The following is a 19,705-nucleotide window of genomic DNA, read 5'->3' as shown; positions in this document are numbered from 1 at the left end:
AAGGAGATATAGTTGGGCTAAGGCCCTGCGATAGACTAGTGTCCTGTCCAGAGGTGTACATCAAGCTGACTCACACTACAGAAACAGGAGATAGGCTCCTGCTCTTATGAGTCGTTCCGGCTCGTACAAGCTAAGGCTTATGCAAGGCTGTTTACTTTACCTACTTATGCCAAAGTTAGGTGAAAACTCAACAGAAAGTGGTTTTACCACATCATGCAAACAACAGGTTTGCTCCATTTATACATAGTCTCCAGATGCACAGGGGTGGTGCAATTCTATAGAAATTAAGCCAAAGGCAGAATACACGTAACTCAGAGAGGAAAGTGCGCGTAAAATAAATTAAGTTCCTTTAAGTGCACATATCTTAAGTCTGTATGATGACTGCACTGTGTGTCCTTCTCTCTGCCCTTCACTCTTGGCAGGCGAAGTGCGCAGCTCTTTACCGTAGTTCTCCTCTCCTCTTGACAAGTGAAGTCTGTCTAGTTTTACAGTAGCTCTTCTCTCCTCTTGACAAGTGAAGTCTGTCTAGTTTTACTGTAGCTCTTCTCTCCTCTTGACAAGTGAAGTCTGTCTAGTTTTACAGTAGCTCTTCTCTCCTCTTGACAGGTGAAGTCTGCCTAGTTTTACCGTAGCTCTTCTCTCCTCTTGACAGGTGAAGTCTGCCTAGTTTTACCGTAGCTCTTCTCTCCTCTTGACAAGTGAAGTCTGTCTAGTTTTACAGTAGCTCTTCTCTCCTCTTGACAAGTGAAGTCTGCCTAGTTTTACCGTAGCTCTTCTCTCCTCTTGACAGGTGAAGTCTGCCTAGTTTTACCGTAGCTCTTCTCTCCTCTTGACAGGTGAAGTCTGTCTAGTTTTACTGTAGCTCTTCTCTCCTCTTGACAGGTGAAGTCTGTCTAGTTTTACAGTAGCTCTTCTCTCCTCTTGACAGGTGAAGTCTGTCTAGTTTTACTGTAGCTCTTCTCTCCTCTTGACAGGTGAAGTCTGTCTAGTTTTACAGTAGCTCTTCTCTCCTCTTGACAGGTGAAGTCTGCCTAGTTTTACCGTAGCTCTTCTCTCCTCTTGACAGGTGAAGTCTGTCTAGTTTTACCGTAGCTCTTCTCTCCTCTTGACAGGTGAAGTCTGTCTAGTTTTACCGTAGCTCTTCTCTCCTCTTGACAGTCTGTCATTCAGGTACATGCGGCTCATCTGTCTCACTTCCCTCTGCATACTGTAGCAAAGGAGCAGCCTGACTATGTCTAGCTGACTACACTACCACTTTTGCTAGGCGAAGTTGACCAGCCTAAACTGCAGTAAAATGTCCATAAACATCTTATTTAAAGTGGAACTGACAGCGTTTTAAACTACTTTGCAGATATGAAACAGACAATCATAATATCAGTGAAAAATATCAAATTCCCAGTTTATGCTACAAAACCAACTTCAAAATAATTTTTAAATAATAAGTTCTGTCATGGTCGTGTGTAGAGACGGACTAAGGCGCAGCGGATGTTGAGTTTCACATATTTATTAAAAAAGTTAACCTTAGCAATAACGAAACAAATAAATCAATACACTAACAAAGATACGTGACTACGTGGTGCACAAAACACAAAATACAATATCCCACAAACACAGGTGGGAACAAACACTACTTAAATATGATCCCCCTTTAGAGACAACAATTACCAGCTGCCTCTAATTGGGAATCATACAAATCACCAACATAGAAAAATAAACCAGAACCCCACATAGAAATAATAAACTAGAACACCCCCCAGTCATGCCCTGACCTACTACACCATAGAGAAACAATGGCTCTCTATGGTCAGGGCGTGACAAGTATGTATTTGACTCAAAATTCCATGACGTACACTAAGGCATTGTTGGTGAAATAACTTTTCCATAACCAAAAATATTGTATATTCAGCTGTTTGAAGCTGGTGTACAAAACCAAAAGTAAAATATACAAAAACAAAACTTCACAATGCATAGAAATGGCACACGTAGAACAAATCTACCGCTTCTTAGACTTGCTTTCAACGGGAACACTATGTCTATAACTCACATCGCTATGTGAATTTTGGTCAGGTCGCCCAAAAAATTACATATTGTAGCTTTAAGTAGTCCATATTTGTTCACCACTCCACATAAGACAACAAATGTATCTTCTGCTTGTTTCCTAACCCCACCCACAACAGTAGCGCTGGCAATCCTTTAGCTAAAGGATCCTAACTACTGATTTAAAATCACGAGCAAGGAAAGAAAAGCTATGTTATAATTACAATTTACTGTGTTGTAATAATTGTGTTGTTTGCTGTATAACCCATTAGTTCATATGCCTTGCCTCCGTGATACAGTGCATTCGGAAAGTAATAAAATCTTTGAATGTTTCCACATTTTGTTAGGTTACTGCCTTATTCTAAAATGGATTAAGTAATTAACTGGAAGTCGCAAAGAAAACGGTAGCTGCCTTCACTCTTCCAGCACCATTTCAACTTTAACATTTAAACATCATCAAATCAGCTATGCTTAGTTTAATACAGTGACAACTAAAAGATTAAAAAACTATTTAGTCCAATCAACGTAAGCTAAATATCATGTGGCTGTCCATGGTTCTGATTTCTCTCTGTGTGTGAGTGTTTGTGTGCGTAAGTAGAAAAACATGTTGACTCATCCTACTGGTAAAGAAACGTCCATGCCATCCTACTTTCTTTCCTATGAGTATGTCATACAGTACACACGTTCAGTTTTTGTTGTTCTAGGCTACCTGGCTAAAATCATTTCTCGCTAGCCTAGCTTCCTTTTATGGGAAATGATTAGCAAGCTAGTTAACATTAGCCTTCTACATCTAGCTACATATTGAACTTCCATCCTCTCAGGCCAGGGGCACAACAATGTATGAATTAATGGTTGGATCAGAATCGCCGTTATAATCATTGGCCAATACGGAGAATTAAGTCAAACCAAAAGTCTAAATCCATATCTCCGTCCATGGCTAACTTAGGAAACGGACAATTTTAATTAGCTAACTAGCCATCGGAGGACAACAACACAACGAGATGTAACAATTCAAGTGTTTTTTCTGTCAAATTACGTTTGGTTTGATGTGATTGGTGTAAAGCCTAATCCAAACCGCCTTCCCTTCACACTTTTTTGGGGTTTGCCAGCACCATTCACAGCTGAGCTCACTCAGTTTAGTTCAACACTGATTGGCTATTATCGTAGAAAATATATATCAAGGGAGGCCAAATGCTTGCTGGCTTCCCTTGCATTCAACACTACAGGTGGCAACAATGTCATACTCTTTTTGACCAGACAGCATCAGATAGATGGGCTATACATACAGAGACAGAGGTGCGCTGTTTCGCTCACTCAGATGCTTTCTCCTGTGACATACATTCAGCCTCTTGCAAATTGAAGGAAAATTATGAATTACAGAGAGACGAAAGATACATTATTTGATATATTAAAATTTATTTTGGGTACATTTTTGGGGGAAGCATCCATAAATACACGCCACTGCATCACACACACACAGACACACACAGACACACACACACACTGAGAGGAGCGCAGGGTCAAGCCGCTGTGCAGTGACCACGGAGAAGTTGTGTGCTTGAGCAAGGGCACAACAGTAGGAGATAGTAGTTAGGATCCAACAGCAACCGGATCAACTGTGAAGAAAACTTTATTTATTTACAGGAACAATTTGAATCATCTCCAGCTACGTACAGCTAGTCATATGTCTACGAATGTCCAGAATGACCAGTCATTGAATTCAAGCATAGACCCAAGTGATGATGGAGACCAAACCAGGGATGGAAGGTAAACCAACAACACATGCATTATTACATGGAGTTGTATGACATACACTACATCACCAAAAGTACGTGGACACCTGCTTGTCGAACATCTCATTCCAAAATCATGGGCATTAATATGGAGTTGGTCCCCCCTTTGCTGCTATAACAGCCTCCACTCTTCTGGGAAGGCTTTCTACTAGATGTTTGAACATTGCGGTGGGGACTTGCTTCCATTCAACCACAGGAGCATTAGTGAGGTCGGGCGCTGATATTGGGCAATTATGCCTGGCTCTCAGTCAGAGTTCCAATTCATCCCAAAGGTGTTCGATGGGGTTGAGATCAGGGCTCTGTGCAGGCCAGTCAAGTTCTTCCACACCAATCTCGACAAACCATTTCTGTATGGACCTCGCTTTGTGCATGGGGGCATTGTCATGCAGATACATGAAAGGGCCTTCTCCAAACTGTTGCCACAAAGTTGGAAGCACCTAATCGTCTAGAACAAGGGGGGCAAAGTAAAGTCTGCGTATTTGAGTTACGAATATTTGGCCTAAAATTACTCATTCCATTATATACAAACAACCTCCAATAGATGGCGCTGTAGCCTGACAGCACACTCTATATTTGGGCCTACAGTCAGATTCAGAATGCGCTCAGTCGCATGCGCATAGTAGGCTGGACAATAGAACGAGTCCAAATTCACACAAGGCTGAAAAACGGCAAAACGGCTGAGCTGGAACGCTAGCTCGAGGCCATAGCAAATTAATTGAAACTAACCTTTGCCGAGCCTCTTCTGACTGGAGTGATCCCAGCTAGCAATGAGGAATTGGCCCGGAATTGGGTGTCGTACTCGGCCCGCAATCAAAATGAATGACTGCCCAGAATCGGCCCAAGTACATTGGGTCGTTTCCGTCTACCGGAATTCAGCCGACTTTGCCAGCATCTTAACAGAAGCAGCCCGATGCAAATTTAAATAAAGGTATACAAAATGACCCGATTTAGTCATTTTAAATATGACTATTATACATTTTATACATACAAATTATACACATCCACAAAAAAACTATTTGTGTCAGAGGAAACACCATACACCTGGTGACCGTGTCAGCGTCTAGCCCGCCACAGAATTTGCTACAGCGTAATAGGAAAAGGACTTCCCAGCCGGCCAAACCCTCCCCTAACTCGGACGACACTGGGCCAATTGTGCGTCGCCTCGGGTCTCCCAGTCGCGGCCGGCACGGGTCTCGAACCAGCGTCTATAGAAACGCAGTTTGCACTGCAATGCAGTGTCTTAAACCACTGCGCCACTTGGAAGGTTCCAGCCACAAAGTTTTTAATGCTTAAAATACTACACAGGACTCTTAAAGAATTTAATTTAAATGTTAATTGTATTTTTTTCGATCACAGAAACAATGAGGAAAATATGGAATAAATAAATAGTTGAATGTTAATTATATAAAGCACCCCGTGTAATCATATGCCAGAGAGTACTCAACGGTGCTCAATAGAACGAATAGGAGCTGGCAGGGTGAAAAATGCCCTAAAATAAGGCCTGTTTTTTTGTGATTACTTCGAACCCAAGGCAAGCAGTTGGGACCGTAGGTAATATTATGAAACTGGGCTCAACTGCGGATGCAATGAACTAGTTTTCATCTGAAAAAAGCGTTGTTAATAATGTCATGTGTCCAGCCTAATCATAGCCACTTCATTGCTTGACGACTTTTGACGTGAAAAATGAGTGCTGCGAAAATGAGAAAAGTGGACTCTGAATGTCATGTGTTTAACCTGTTTGGGCTGCAGGGGCAGTATTGAGTAGCCGGATAAAAGGTGCCCATTTCAAACGGCCTCGTACTCAATTCTTGCTCGTACAATATGCATATTATTATTACTATTGGATAGAAAACACTCTCTAGTTTCTAAAACCGTTTGAGTTATATCTGTGAGTAAAACAGAACTCATTTTGCAGCAAACTTCCTGACAGGAATTGGAAAATCTAAAATTGATGCTCTGTTCTAGGGCCTGCCTATAAATGTCCTTGATATATATCAGTATACATGCACTTCATACGTCTCCCACTAGATGTCGACAGGCAGTGAGAGGAGAAATTGAGTGTATAACTTGATCTGGGGTCGAATAAATGCTCTTTGTATAACGTGTCACCAGTTTCCTGTTTTCTGGAGAGCGCGTGAAGGGACCTGGTTTTGCCTTCTGTACAGCTGTCGTTATAGACGACTAATATCTCCGGGCTTTGATTTTATTTGATACATGTGACAATATCATCGTAAAGTATGTTTTTTCAATATAGTTTTATTAGATTATTGAATTTTTTTCGTGACGTTAGGCGTGTTGCGTTGTCTGCGTTTGTTCACGAAGGAGAGCTTAGCGCCACTTTGCTAGCTTTCCGTGCTGGAGAAGAGGACATTCTAAATCCAAACAACGATTGTTCCCGACAAAGGACCCCTTGTACAACATTCTGATGAAAGATCATCAAAAGTAGGACCCATTTTATGATGTTATTTCATATATCTGTCGAACATGTTGTACTAGTAGTTTGCGGCCAGGTTTTGGGCACGCTCTCGCCATAACGTAAACTGCATATCGTAATGAAGTTATTTTTAGAATTCTAACACTGCGATTGCATTAAGAACTAGTGTATCTATCATTTCCTATACAACATGTATTTTTTAGTTATGTTTATGAATAGTTATTTGGTCAGAATATGTGAGTGCCAGAAAAATATCCGGACGTTGTGGGAAAAAGATGCTACGTTAGCACAATGTATAACCACTGATTTCAGCTCTAAATATGCACATTTTCGAACAAAACATAAGTGTATGTATAACCTGATGTTATAGGACTGTCATCTGAGGAAGCTTATCAAGGTTAGTCAAAAATTATATACCTTTGCTGGTTTGTTACGATCGCTAACTTTTGCTGCTGGGGAATGGCTTGTGTTTCTGGCTATTGTGGTAAGCTAATATAATGCTATATTGTGTTTTCGCTGTAAAACACTTAAGAAATCGGAAATATTGGCTGGCATCACAAGATGCCTGTCTTTCATTTGCTGTACACCATGTATTTTTCAGAAATGTTTTATGATGAGTATTTAGGTATTTGACGTTGGTGTCTGTAATTACTCTGGCTGCTTCGGTGCCATTTCTGACGGTAGCTGTGATGGTAGCTGCAATGTAAAACTGATTTATAGCTCAAATATGCAAATTTTTTGAACAAAACATAGATTTATTGAATAACATGTTATAAGACTGTCATCTGATGAAGTTGTTTCTTGGTTAGTTTGGTTGGTTCTTGGTTAGTTAGGTTGGTTTTGTGCATGCTACCTGTGCTGTGAAAAATGTCTGTCCTTTTTTGTATTTGGTGGTGAGCTAACATAAATATACGTGGTGTTTTCGCTGTAAAACATTAAAAAAATCGGACATGTTGGCTGGATTCACAAGATGTTTATCTTTCAAAAGCTGTATTGGACTTGTTAATGTGTGAAAGTTAAATATTTCTAAAAAATATATTTTGAATTTCACGCCCTGCACTTGAAGTGGCTGTTGTCATATTGTGCCCGGTGTTGAGTAGCCAGTGAAATCGTGCCCATTTCAAACGGCCTCCTACTCAAATCTTGCTTGTACAATATGGATATTATTATTATTTTTGGATAGAAAACACTTTCTAGTTTCTAAAACAGTTGGAATTATTTCTCTGAGTGAAACAGAAGTCCTTCTGCAGCACTTTTCCTGACCAGGAAGTGAAATGTCAGAAATCGATGCTCTTTTCAACTTGATGCCTATACATGGTCTTGACACTTAGGAGTCTACTTACACTCCATACGCCTTCCTATTGGTGTAAAGAGGATGTGAGAGAAGAAATTTTTGTGCTCATCTTGGTCTGTGGTGGAAAAAAAACTATTTCTTTGACGTGACCGTCCACTTCCGGTACTCTGAAGGAAGTGGGATTGACTTCTGTTTTGCTGCCGTAACGAACGACTAACATCTCCGGATTGAATTTTTTTTGATACATGTGACCATATCATCGTAATGTATGTTTTTTCAATATAGTTTAATCAGATTATTGAAATTTTTTCGGGAGTTTTGCCGTGTTCCGTCCTCTGACTGTGTTTACGTTGGAGAAATTTGTGCCACTCGGCTAGTGCCAATGCTAATTGAAGAGGGAAATTTGCCATTCTGAATCCAAACAACGACTCATCTGGACAGAGGACACCTTCTTCAACATTCTGATGAAAGATCAGCAAAAGTAAGACCCATTTTATGATGTTATTTCATATATCTGTCGTGCATGTGAACTGGCCGTGGGCGCCCAATTGTTTCTGTTTATTGTAGCTACGCTAATATAGCGATACATTTTGTTTTCGCTGTAAAACATTTAATAAATCGGAAATATTGTTTGGAATCACAAGATGCCTGTCTTTCAATTGCTGCAGACTATGTATTTTTCAGAAATGTTTTATGATGAGTAATTAGCTATTTGACGTTGGTGTCTGTAAATATTATGGCTGCTTTCGGTGCAATTTCTGATTGTAGCTGAAATGTAAACTATGGTTTATACATGAAATATGCAAATTTTTCGAACAAAACATATGCTATACAATAAATATGTTATCAGACTGTCATCTACATTTACATTTACATTTAAGTCATTTAGCAGACGCTCTTATCCAGAGCGACTTACAAATTGGTGCATTCACCTTATGACATCCAGTGGAACAGCCACTTTACAATAGTGCATCTAAATCTTTTAAGGGGGGCGGGGGGGGGGGGGGGGGTCAGAAGGATTGCTTTATCCTATCCTAGGTATTCCTTAAAGAGGTGGGGTTTCAGGTGTCTCCGGAAGGTGGTGATTGACTCCGCTGTCCTGGCGTCGTGAGGGAGTTTGTTCCACCATTGGGGTGCCAGAGCAGCGAACAGTTTTGACTGGGCTGAGCGGGAACTGTACTTCCTCAGTGGTAGGGAGGCGAGCAGGCCAGAGGTGGATGAACGCAGTGCCCTTGTTTGGGTGTAGGGCCTGATCAGAGCCTGAAGGTACTGAGGTGCCGTTCCCCTCACAGCTCCGTAGGCAAGCACCATGGTCTTGTAGCGGATGCGAGCTTCAACTGGAAGCCAGTGGAGAGAGCGGAGGAGCGGGGTGACGTGAGAGAACTTGGGAAGGTTGAACACCAGACGGGCTGCGGCGTTCTGGATGAGTTGTAGGGGTTTAATGGCACAGGCAGGGAGCCCAGCCAACAGCGAGTTGCAGTAATCCAGACGGGAGATGACAAGTGCCTGGATTAGGACCTGCGCCGCTTCCTGTGTGAGGCAGGGTCGTACTCTGCGGATGTTGTAGAGCATGAACCTACAGGAACGGGCCACCGCCTTGATGTTAGTTGAGAACGACAGGGTGTTGTCCAGGATCACGCCAAGGTTCTTAGCGCTCTGGGAGGAGGACACAATGGAGTTGTCAACCGTGATGGCGAGATCATGGAACGGGCAGTCCTTCCCCGGGAGGAAGAGCAGCTCCGTCTTGCCGAGGTTCAGCTTGAGGTGGTGATCCGTCATCCACACTGATATGTCTGCCAGACATGCAGAGATGCGATTCGCCACCTGGTCATCAGAAGGGGGAAAGGAGAAGATTAATTGTGTGTCGTCTGCATAGCAATGATAGGAGAGACCATGTGAGGTTATGACAGAGCCAAGTGACTTGGTGTATAGCGAGAATAGGAGAGGGCCTAGAACAGAGCCCTGGGGGACACCAGTGGTGAGAGCGCGTGGTGAGGAGACAGATTCTCGCCACGCCACCTGGTAGGAGCGACCTGTCAGGTAGGACGCAATCCAAGCGTGGGCCGCGCCGGAGATGCCCAACTCGGAGAGGGTGGAGAGGAGGATCTGATGGTTCACAGTATCGAAGGCAGCCGATAGGTCTAGAAGGATGAGAGCAGAGGAGAGAGAGTTAGCTTTAGCAGTGCGGAGCGCCTCCGTGATACAGAGAAGAGCAGTCTCAGTTGAATGACTAGTCTTGAAACCTGACTGATTTGGATCAAGAAGGTCATTCTGAGAGAGATAGCAGGAGAGCTGGCCAAGGACGGCACGTTCAAGAGTTTTGGAGAGAAAAGAAAGAAGGGATACTGGTCTGTAGTTGTTGACATCGGAGGGATCGAGTGTAGGTTTTTTCAGAAGGGGTGCAACTCTCGCTCTCTTGAAGACGGAAGGGACGTAGCCAGCGGTCAAGGATGAGTTGATGAGCGAGGTGAGGTAAGGGAGAAGGTCTCCGGAAATGGTCTGGAGAAGAGAGGAGGGGATAGGGTCAAGCGGGCAGGTTGTTGGGCGGCCGGCCGTCACAAGACGCGAGATTTCATCTGGAGAGAGAGGGGAGAAAGAGGTCAGAGCACAGGGTAGGGCAGTGTGAGCAGAACCAGCGGTGTCGTTTGACTTAGCAAACGAGGATCGGATGTCGTCGACCTTCTTTTCAAAATGGTTGACGAAGTCATCTGCAGAGAGGGAGGAGGGGGGGGGGGGAGGAGGATTCAGGAGGGAGGAGAAGGTGGCAAAGAGCTTCCTAGGGTTAGAGGCAGATGCTTGGAATTTAGAGTGGTAGAAAGTGGCTTTAGCAGCAGAGACAGAAGAGGAAAATGAAGAGAGGAGGGAGTGAAAGGATGCCAGGTCCGCAGGGAGGCGAGTTTTCCTCCATTTCCGCTCGGCTGCCCGGAGCCCTGTTCTGTGAGCTCGCAATGAGTCGTCGAGCCACGGAGCGGGAGGGGAGGACCGAGCCGGCCTGGAGGATAGGGGACATAGAGAGTCAAAGGATGCAGAAAGGGAGGAGAGGAGGGTTGAGGAGGCAGAATCAGGAGATAGGTTGGAGAAGGTTTGAGCAGAGGGAAGAGATGATAGGATGGAAGAGGAGAGAGTAGCGGGGGAGAGAGAGCGAAGGTTGGGACGGCGCGATACCATCCGAGTAGGGGCAGTGTGGGAAGTGTTGGATGAGAGCGAGAGGGAAAAGGATACAAGGTAGTGGTCGGAGACTTGGAGGGGAGTTGCAATGAGGTTAGTGGAAGAACAGCATCTAGTAAAGATGAGGTCAAGCGTATTGCCTGCCTTGTGAGTAGGGGGGGAAGGTGAGAGGGTGAGGTCAAAAGAGGAGAGGAGTGGAAAGAAGGAGGCAGAGAGGAATGAGTCAAAGGTAGACGTGGGGAGGTTAAAGTCACCCAGAACTGTGAGAGGTGAGCCGTCCTCAGGAAAGGAGCTTATCAAGGCATCAAGCTCATTGATGAACTCTCCGAGGGAACCTGGAGGGCGATAAATGATAAGGATGTTAAGCTTGAAAGGGCTGGTAACTGTGACAGCATGGAATTCAAAGGAGGCGATAGACAGATGGGTAAGGGGAGAAAGAGAGAATGACCACTTGGGAGAGATGAGGATCCCGGTGCCACCACCCCGCTGACCAGAAGCTCTCGGGGTGTGCGAGAACACGTGGGCAGACGAAGAGAGAGCAGTAGGAGTAGCAGTGTTATCTGTGGTGATCCATGTTTCCGTCAGTGCCAAGAAGTCGAGGGACTGGAGGGAAGCATAGGCTGAGATGAACTTTGCCTTGTTGGCCGCAGATCGGCAGTTCCAGAGGCTACCGGAGACCTGGAACTCCACGTGGGTCGTGCGGGCTGGGACCACCAGGTTAGGGTGGCCGCGGCCACGCGGTGTGAAGCGTTTGTATGGTCTGTGCAGAGAGGAGAGAACAGGGATAGACAGACACATAGTTGACAGGCTACAGAAGAGGCTACGCTAATGCAAAGGAGATTGGAATGACAAGTGGACTACACGTCTCGAATGTTCAGAAAGTTAAGCTTACGTTGCAAAAATCTTATTGACTAAAATGATTAAAATGATACAGTACTGCTGAAGTAGGCTGGCTAGCAGTGGCTGCGTTGTTGACTTTGTTTGAAAGTGTAGCTGGCCAGGTAGCCTCGATAGCTGGCTAGGTAACCTCGGTAACTGGCCAGATAATTATTCTAACTACACAATTGTCCTAGATACAAGGACAGCAAAGACAACTATGTAGCTAGCTAACACTAGCTAGCTAACACTACACTAATCAAATCGTTCCGTTGTAATGTAATAGTTTCTACAGTGCTGCTATTCGATAGAAGTTGGCTAGCTAGCAGTGTTAGCAGTGTTAGCGGTGTTGACTAGGTAGGGGAACGGCAGCGCGGCGGACGAAAATAGCTGGCTAGCTAACCGAAAATTACTCTAGACTCCACAGTTATCTTAGATACAAGGACAGCAAAGACAACTGTGTAACTAGCTAACACTACACTAATCAAGTCGTTCCGTTGTTCCGTTGAATGTAATAGATTCTACAGTGCTGCTATTCGGTAGCTAACTAGCTAGCTAGCAGTGTTGATTACGTTACGTTACGTTAAAAGGACGAAAATAGCTGGCTAGCTAACCTAGAAAATCGCTCTAAACTACACAATTATCTTTGATACAAAGACGGCTATGTAGCTAGCTAAGATCAAACAAATCAAACCGTTGTACTGTAATGAAATGAAGTGAAATGTGATACTACCTGTGGAGCGAAGCGGAATGCGACCGGACTCTCCAAGTCCGGAAGTAGTAGGGTGGGTCATCTGATGAATTTGTTTCTTGGTTAGTGGCTATTTATATCTTTATTTGGTCGAATTTGTGATAGCACCTGATGGAGTAAGAAACTGATGGAGTTAGAAAAGTTGTGTCTTTTGCTAACGTGGTTAGCTAATAGATTTACATATTTTGTCTTCCCTGTAAAACATTTTAAAAATCGGACATGTTGGCTTGATTCACAAGATGTGCACCTTTCATCTGGTGTCTTGGACTTGTTAATGTGTGAAAGTTAAATATTTTAAAAACATATCTTTTGAATTTCGCGCCCTGCACTTTGAGCTGGATGTTGTCATAAGTGTACCGGTGTCGGGCTGCACCCCCAACAGGTTAAAAACGTCAACACTTTCTTGGCATATCAGACATACCATACTGCCTTATGTCCAATATTATTAAAAAGTATTTTGCTGTCCATTCTTCTTTAAGGAATATAATCTCAATCGTCATTTTTCAAGCAAGCATGCTAACAGGGTGTCTGCATGCTTGGAAAAAATGAATCTACCATGGAGCAAATGTCAGAATAGATGGATCACCAATTCTAACCGGTATAAACATTGGCCTAATAAAAAGATTACAAGACAATGTAAAAGAAGCAAGCCCTAACTCTGAGGAATGTATATTTCTTCACTGTATTATTCATCAGGAAGCCCTGTGTAAAAGTGTGTTAAAGCTGGAAAATGTTGTCAAAGTGGTTGTACAACTTTAAACGGGTAATGAGGCTTTACCATCGTCAGTTCATTCAGCTGCTCAATGACATAGAGGCAGAGCACCAGGACTTGCTGTACCATTCAAATGTGCGCTGGCTAAGCCTGGGGAAAGTATTTCACCGTGTGAGAACTGAGAAGGGAGATAGGTATGTTCTCCAGACAAATGAGCCCCCGATCTCTCGCTCATTTCCCGACACTGGCCGCACTGAATGCACCCACATTGCAGTGCTGCACTGAGACATACAGTAGACTTTGGCAAGATTGAGACTGAGCTGGAGATTGTATCATGCCCCCTGTCTTTCGACAGCAAGAAAGCACCACCTGACACACAACTGGAGCTCATTGACATCCAGTGTCACAGTGCTTTGAAGGAGAAGTATAACAGACACAAAATACCAGTTTTATGGCTCACTGAATGAAACACTGTTTCCGGACATGAAAAATCACACCCAGAGGATGCTGGTTTTATTCGGGTCCACATATGTGTGTGAACAAACTTTCTCAGCCATGAACTACAAGACATCCCGTCACAGGTCAAATTTAACAAACCACCTGTCAGCTGTTCTGAGGATCTCTACTTCAGAAGTAATACCAGCTTTTGATGCCCTTTACAAGAGAGGTTACCAGACCCATTGCTCACATTAAGACTGAAATCACCAAGTGGGGTAGGCTAGGCTTCTAGCAATGCACTTGGATACTGGCCTTGTCCCCATTCATTTGACATTGAATGTTTGTCACGATCGTCGTCTGTAGAAAGAGTTGAGAAGGACCAAAGTGCAGCGTCGTATGTGTTCATCATGAATTTAATAAACAGTAAACACTGAACGAACTATACAAAAAAACAACAAACAACGAACGTGAAGCTATATAAGAATAGTGCTGACACAAGCAACTAACATAGACAATCACCCACGAAATACTCAAGGATTATGGCTGCCTAAATATGGTTCCCAATCAGAGACAACAATAAACAGCTGCCTCTAATTGAGAACCAATCTAGGCAATCATAGACATAAAAACACCTAGACTAGTTACAACCCCATAAACATACAAAAACCCTAGAAAGGACAAAAAACATATATCCCCCTTGTCACACCCTGACCTAACCAAAAATAATGAAGAAAACAAATAACAAATAATCCGCCAAAAAATGCGGACTCCGGCCGCAAAACCTGAACCTATAGGGGAGGGTCTGGGTGGGCATCTGCCCGCGGTGGCGGCTCTGGCGCGGGACGTGGACCCCACTTCACCATAGTTTTAGCCCGCTTAAGTGGCGTCTTTGGAGCGGCGACCCTCGCCGCCGACCTTGGACTGGGGACCCTAATAAAGGGCGCCTCTGGACTGAAGGGCGGCTCAGGCGGTGCTGGACAGGAGGAAGACTCAGGCGGCGCTGGACAGGAGGAAGACTCAGGCGGCGCTGGACAGGAGGAAGACTCAGGCGGCGCTGGACAGGAGGAAGACTCAGGCGGCGCTGGACAGGAGGAAGACTCAGGCGGCGCTGGACAGGAGGAAGACTCAGACGGCGCTGGACAGGAGGAAGACTCAGGCGGCGCTGGACAGGAGGAAGACTCAGGCGGCGCTGGACAGGAGGAAGACTCAGACGGCGCTGGACAGGAGGAAGACGCTGGCGGCGCTGGACAGGAGGAAGCACCTGTAGTGAGGAGACAGAGAGACAGCCTGGTGCGGGGGGCTGCCACCGGAGGCCTGGTGCGTGGAGGAGGCACCGGATAGACCGGACCATGGAGGCGCACTACAGGTCTCGAGCACCGAGCCTGCCCAACCCTACCAGGCTGAATGCTCCCCGTAGCCAGGCCAGTGCGGCGAGGTGGAATAGCCCGCACTGGGCTGTGCTGGCGAACCGGGGACACCATGCGTAGGGCTGGTGCCATGTACCACGGACCGAGGAGACGCACTGGAGACCAGATGCGCTGAGCCGGCTTCATGGCACCTGGCTCGATGCCCACTCTAGCCGGGCCGATACGAGGCGCTGCTATGTACTGCACCGGGCTATGTCTGCTCACCGGGGACACCATGCACCTCACGGCATAACACGGTGCCTGATCAGGTTGATCAGGTTGTGTGTGCGGCTGCTCGGTCATGGAAACCCATTTCATGAAGCTTCTGATGAACTGTTATTGTGCAGTCGTTGCTTCCAGAGGCAGTTTGGAACTCGGTAGTGAGTGTTGCAACCGAGGACAGACGTTTTTTACACGCAACACGCTTCAGCACTAGGCATTCCCGTTCTGTGAGCTTGTGTGGCCCACCACTTTGCGTCTTAGCCGTTGTTGCTCTTAGACGTTTCCACTTCACAATAACAGCACCTACAGTTGACCGGGGCACCTACCAGGCCAGAAATTTAACTAACTGACTTTTTGGAAAGGTGGCATCCTATGACAGTGCCATGTTGAATGTTACTGAGCTCTTCAGTAAGCCCATTCTAATGCCAATGTTTGTTTATGGAGATTGCATGGCACTGTGCTCGATTTTATATACCTGTCAGCAACTCCACTCACTTGAAGGGGTGTCCATATACTTTTGTATATACAGTGTACATGTTTGACAGGTATATAAAGTACATTTTTCTTGTGAAATTTAAAGTTGCTTGGTAAATCTAATAAGGTCATGTATTTTGTTATGTTTTAATGTTTAAGTTTTAATGTATGTAATTGACTTAGCATCATCAGGCCAGAAGAGGTGGTCTGTGATGTCTGTGAGGTCCAAGCTGTGAAGTTCTGTCAGACCTGCACTCTCTCCTACTGTGGGACCCACGTTAAGAAGCACTACACAGTACCTAAACTACAGAGACACACCCTGGTGGATGTGACTGGAGACCTGGAGGAGAGACTCTGTCAGGAACACCACAGAGCTCTGGAGGTGTTCTGCAGGACAGACCAGATGCTGATCTGCTTGGAGTGTTCAGTGACAAAGCACAAAGGTCATGACACGATCATTGAAGAGATAAAACAAGCTGGAAGACAGGTAGGTTCTGTTTTCTTTTCTTGTACCTGATGATGCTCTTTAAAGAAGATATTACATTTGATAATAATGATGTTCATAGTCAAACAAGCTTTTTCATCGTATGTTCTGCAAAGAAACAACTGTGTTTTTCATCAAAATAATGGCTTCTTACTCTGTTTTCAAGACTTTTGATAGAGATCAATGTCAAAGACTAAAGCTGGCCTCAGTTGACGGTAGGTGTACAATCAAGAATTACCCAAAAAGTGTATTTTGAGACCTTTACATTGTGTTCAACAACATACATACAATTGTAAGACCATTAAAAGAGGAAGATGAATGTGTTTCGATTAATAATTCTTATTCCATAATGATTGTTTGATTAATATTTATTTTTCTTTTTAGTGTGTTTCGGGGCAATTAAAGTAATTATTTTTCATCTTCCATTATTTCTTTAGAAGTGCTGCCCCCTCCTGTTGACATCCATTTCCTGTCAGTGACGTCAGACTCTGTGTCTCTGAGCTGGGCTTCTCCTGAAGGACTGACGGGACCACAGAAGTTCAGCGTGACCTGGGAATGTGATGGAGAAGAGAGGAGCCTGAGGGTGGAAGATGGGTGTAATGTTGAAATAGATGGACTACAGCCTGGTAAAAAGTACCAGTTCAGTGTGACTACAGAGGGAGAAGATGGCAGACAAAGCAGACGGGTCTCAGCATCTGTATTTACTGGTACAGTAACTTGAGTTTGTTTTTGTTTATGTGCTTCTAAGGATGTAGTTTTTCATGTGATGTCCAAACAAGACATTAGCTATAGGCCTATCCTATATTTTGTTTCATCAAACATATTATATTTCTTCCTAGTGGTCCCAGCACCCAGGGACTTACAAATAAACCAGTCAGGAGCGACCTCCTTCACTTTCCGTTGGTCCAAGGCTGAATCAAATAAAATAAAATGTATTTATATAGCCCTTCGTACATCAGCTGATATCTCAAAGTGCTGTACAGAAACCCAGCCTAAAACCCCAAACAGCAAGCAATGCAGGTGTAGAAGCACGGTGGCTAGGATAAACTCCCTAGAAAGACCAAAACCTAGGAAGAAACCTAGAGAGGAACCAGGCAATGAAGGGTGGCCAGTCCTCTTCTGGCTGTGCCTGGTGGAGATTATAACAGAACATGGCCAAGATGTTCAAATGTTCATAAATGACCAGCATGGCCAAATAATAATAATCACAGTAGTTATCGAGGGTGCAACAAGTCAGCACCTCAGGAGTAAATGTCAGTTGGCTTTTCATAGCCGATCATTAAGAGTATCTCTACCGCTCCTGCGGTCTCTAGAGAGTTGAAAACAGCAGGTCTGGGACAGGTAGCACGTCCGGTGAACAGGTCAGGGTTCCATAGCCACAGGCAGAACAGTTGAAACTGGAGCAGCAGCAAGGCCAGGTGGACTGGGGACAGCAAGGAGTCATCATGCCAGGTAGCCCTGACGCATGGTCCTAGGGCTCAGGTCCTCCGAGAGAGAGAAAGAAAGAGAGAAGGAGAGAATTAGAGAGAGCATACTTAAATTCACACAGGACACCGGATAAGACAGGAGAAGTCCTCCAGATATAACAAACTGACCCTAGTCCCCCGACACAAACTACTGCAGCATAAATACTGGAGGCTGAGACAGGAGGGGTCAGGAGACACTGTGGCCCCATCCGATGATACCTGCGGACAGGGCCAAATAGGAAGGATATAACCCCACCCACTTTGCCAAAGCACAGCCCCCACACCCATAGAGGGATATCTTCAACCACCAACTTACCATCCTGAGACAAGGCCGAGTATAGCCCACAAAGATCTCTGCCACGGCACAAACCAAGGGGGGGCGCCAACCCAGGCAGGAAGATCACGTCAGTGACTCAACCCACTCAAGTGACGCACCCCTCCTAGGGACGGCATGAAAGAGCACCAGTAAGCCAGTGACTCAGCCCCTGTAATAGGGTTAGAGGCAGAGAATCCCAGTGGAGTGAGGGGAACCGGCCAGGCAGAGACAGCAAGGGCGGTTCGTTGCTCCAGAGCCTTTCCGTTCACCTTCACACTCCTGGGCCAGACTACACTCAATCATATGACCTACTGAAGAGATGAGTCTTCAGTAAAGACTTAAAGGTTGAGAACGAGTCTGCGTCTCTCACATGGGTAGGCAGTCCATTCCATAAAAATGAAGATCTATAGGAGAAAGCCCTGCCTCCAGCTGTTTGCTTAGAAATTCTAGGGACAATTAGGAGGCCTGCGTCTTGTGACCGTAGCGTACGTGTAGGTATGTACGGCAGGACCAAATCGTAAAGATAGGTAGGAGCAAGCCCATGTAACGCTTTGTAGGTTAGCAGTAAAACCTTGAAATCAGTCCTTGCCTTAACAGGAAGCCAGTGTAGGTGTCAATTTCCTGACCTGTTTTCTCTTGTTTTTGTATGTGTTTAGTTGCCAGGGCGTGAGTTGGGGTGGGCATTCTATGTTTTGTGTTTCTATGTTTAGGTCATTGGTAATTAGCCTTATATGGTTCTCAATCAGGGACAGGTGTTTGACGTTTCCTCTGATTGAGAACCATATAAAGGTAGGCTGTTCACACTGTTTGTTTGTGGGTGGTTGTCTTCCGTGTCTGTGTATGTTGCACCACACGGGACTGTTTCGGTTTGTTCGTTCGTTTGTTGTAGTCTGTACCTGTTCGTGCGTTCTTCGTGTTATATGTAAGTTCTCATAGTTCAGGTCTGTCTACGTTCGTTTGTTATTTTGTAGTTTGTTGAAGTGTTTTCGGTTTTCGTCTTTACTTTAATAAACATCATTATGTCAAACTATCACGCTGCGCTTTGGTCCAATCCCTACTCCTCCTCTTCTTCCGAAGAGGAGGAGGACGACCGTTACAGAACCACCCACCTCAATAGGATCAAGCAGCGTGAGAGGAACCAGCAGCAGCGACCTAAAAACCAGGACTCGTGGACTTGGGAGGAAATATTGGACGGAAAGGGACCCTGGGCTCAACCAGGAGAATATCGCCGCCCCAAAGCTGAGCTGGAGGCAGCGAAAGCAGAGAGGCGGCGTTTTGAGGAGCTAGCTCGGAAGCAGGAGAAGGATCTGGGCTACACTACGTGGGAGGAGATCGACAGGTGGGCGATCGACCCAGGGCGAGTGCCGGAGCCCGCCTGGGATTCTCTGGCGCAGTGCGAGGAGGGATACCGGCGAATGGAGGCAGCACGAAGACGCGGTAGGAAACTCGAAAGTAAACCCCAAAAATTTCTTGGGGGGAGGATAAAAGGGAGAGTGGCGAAGTCAGGTAGGAGACCTGCGTCTACTCCCTGTACTTACCGTGGAGAGCGAGAGTACGGGCAGACACCGTGTTACGCAGTAGAGCGCATGGTGTCTCCTGTACGTGTGCATAGCCCGGTGCGGTACATACCAGCTCCTCGTATCGGCCGGGCCAGATTGAGCATTGAGCCAAGTGCCATGAAGCCGGCTCTACATATCTGGCCACCAGTGCGTCTCCTCGGGCCGGCTTACATGGCACCAGCCTTACGCATGGTGTCCCTGGTTCGCCTACATAGCCCGGTGCGGGTTATTCCACCTCCCCGCACTGGTCGGGCGACGGGGAGCATACAACCAGG

General features: G+C 45.3%; 1 protein-coding gene across 2 annotated transcripts in view; it reads left to right on the top strand.

The window, feature by feature from the left end:
* Nucleotides 1-19,705, top strand: part of LOC139579404 (interferon-induced very large GTPase 1-like) — a 52,545-nt gene that overhangs the window by 21,020 nt on the left and 11,820 nt on the right. Inside the window, exons 7-10 of one of the 2 annotated variants that reach the window (XM_071407996.1) lie at nucleotides 3,682-3,804; nucleotides 15,789-16,092; nucleotides 16,256-16,304; nucleotides 16,527-16,796. In XM_071407996.1, coding sequence (XP_071264097.1) covers nucleotides 3,682-3,804; nucleotides 15,789-16,092; nucleotides 16,256-16,304; nucleotides 16,527-16,796 — 746 coding nt within the window. The remainder of the gene's footprint in view (nucleotides 1-3,681; nucleotides 3,805-15,788; nucleotides 16,093-16,255; nucleotides 16,305-16,526; nucleotides 16,797-19,705) is intronic. The other variant, XM_071407997.1, reaches the window with a different exon arrangement.

The sequence above is a fragment of the Salvelinus alpinus genome, chromosome 6 (assembly GCF_045679555.1).
Source record: "Salvelinus alpinus chromosome 6, SLU_Salpinus.1, whole genome shotgun sequence".
Lineage (NCBI taxonomy): Eukaryota > Metazoa > Chordata > Actinopteri > Salmoniformes > Salmonidae > Salvelinus > Salvelinus alpinus.
Note: the sequence above shows the minus strand (reverse complement) of the source record. Positions and strands in the feature narration are given on the sequence as shown.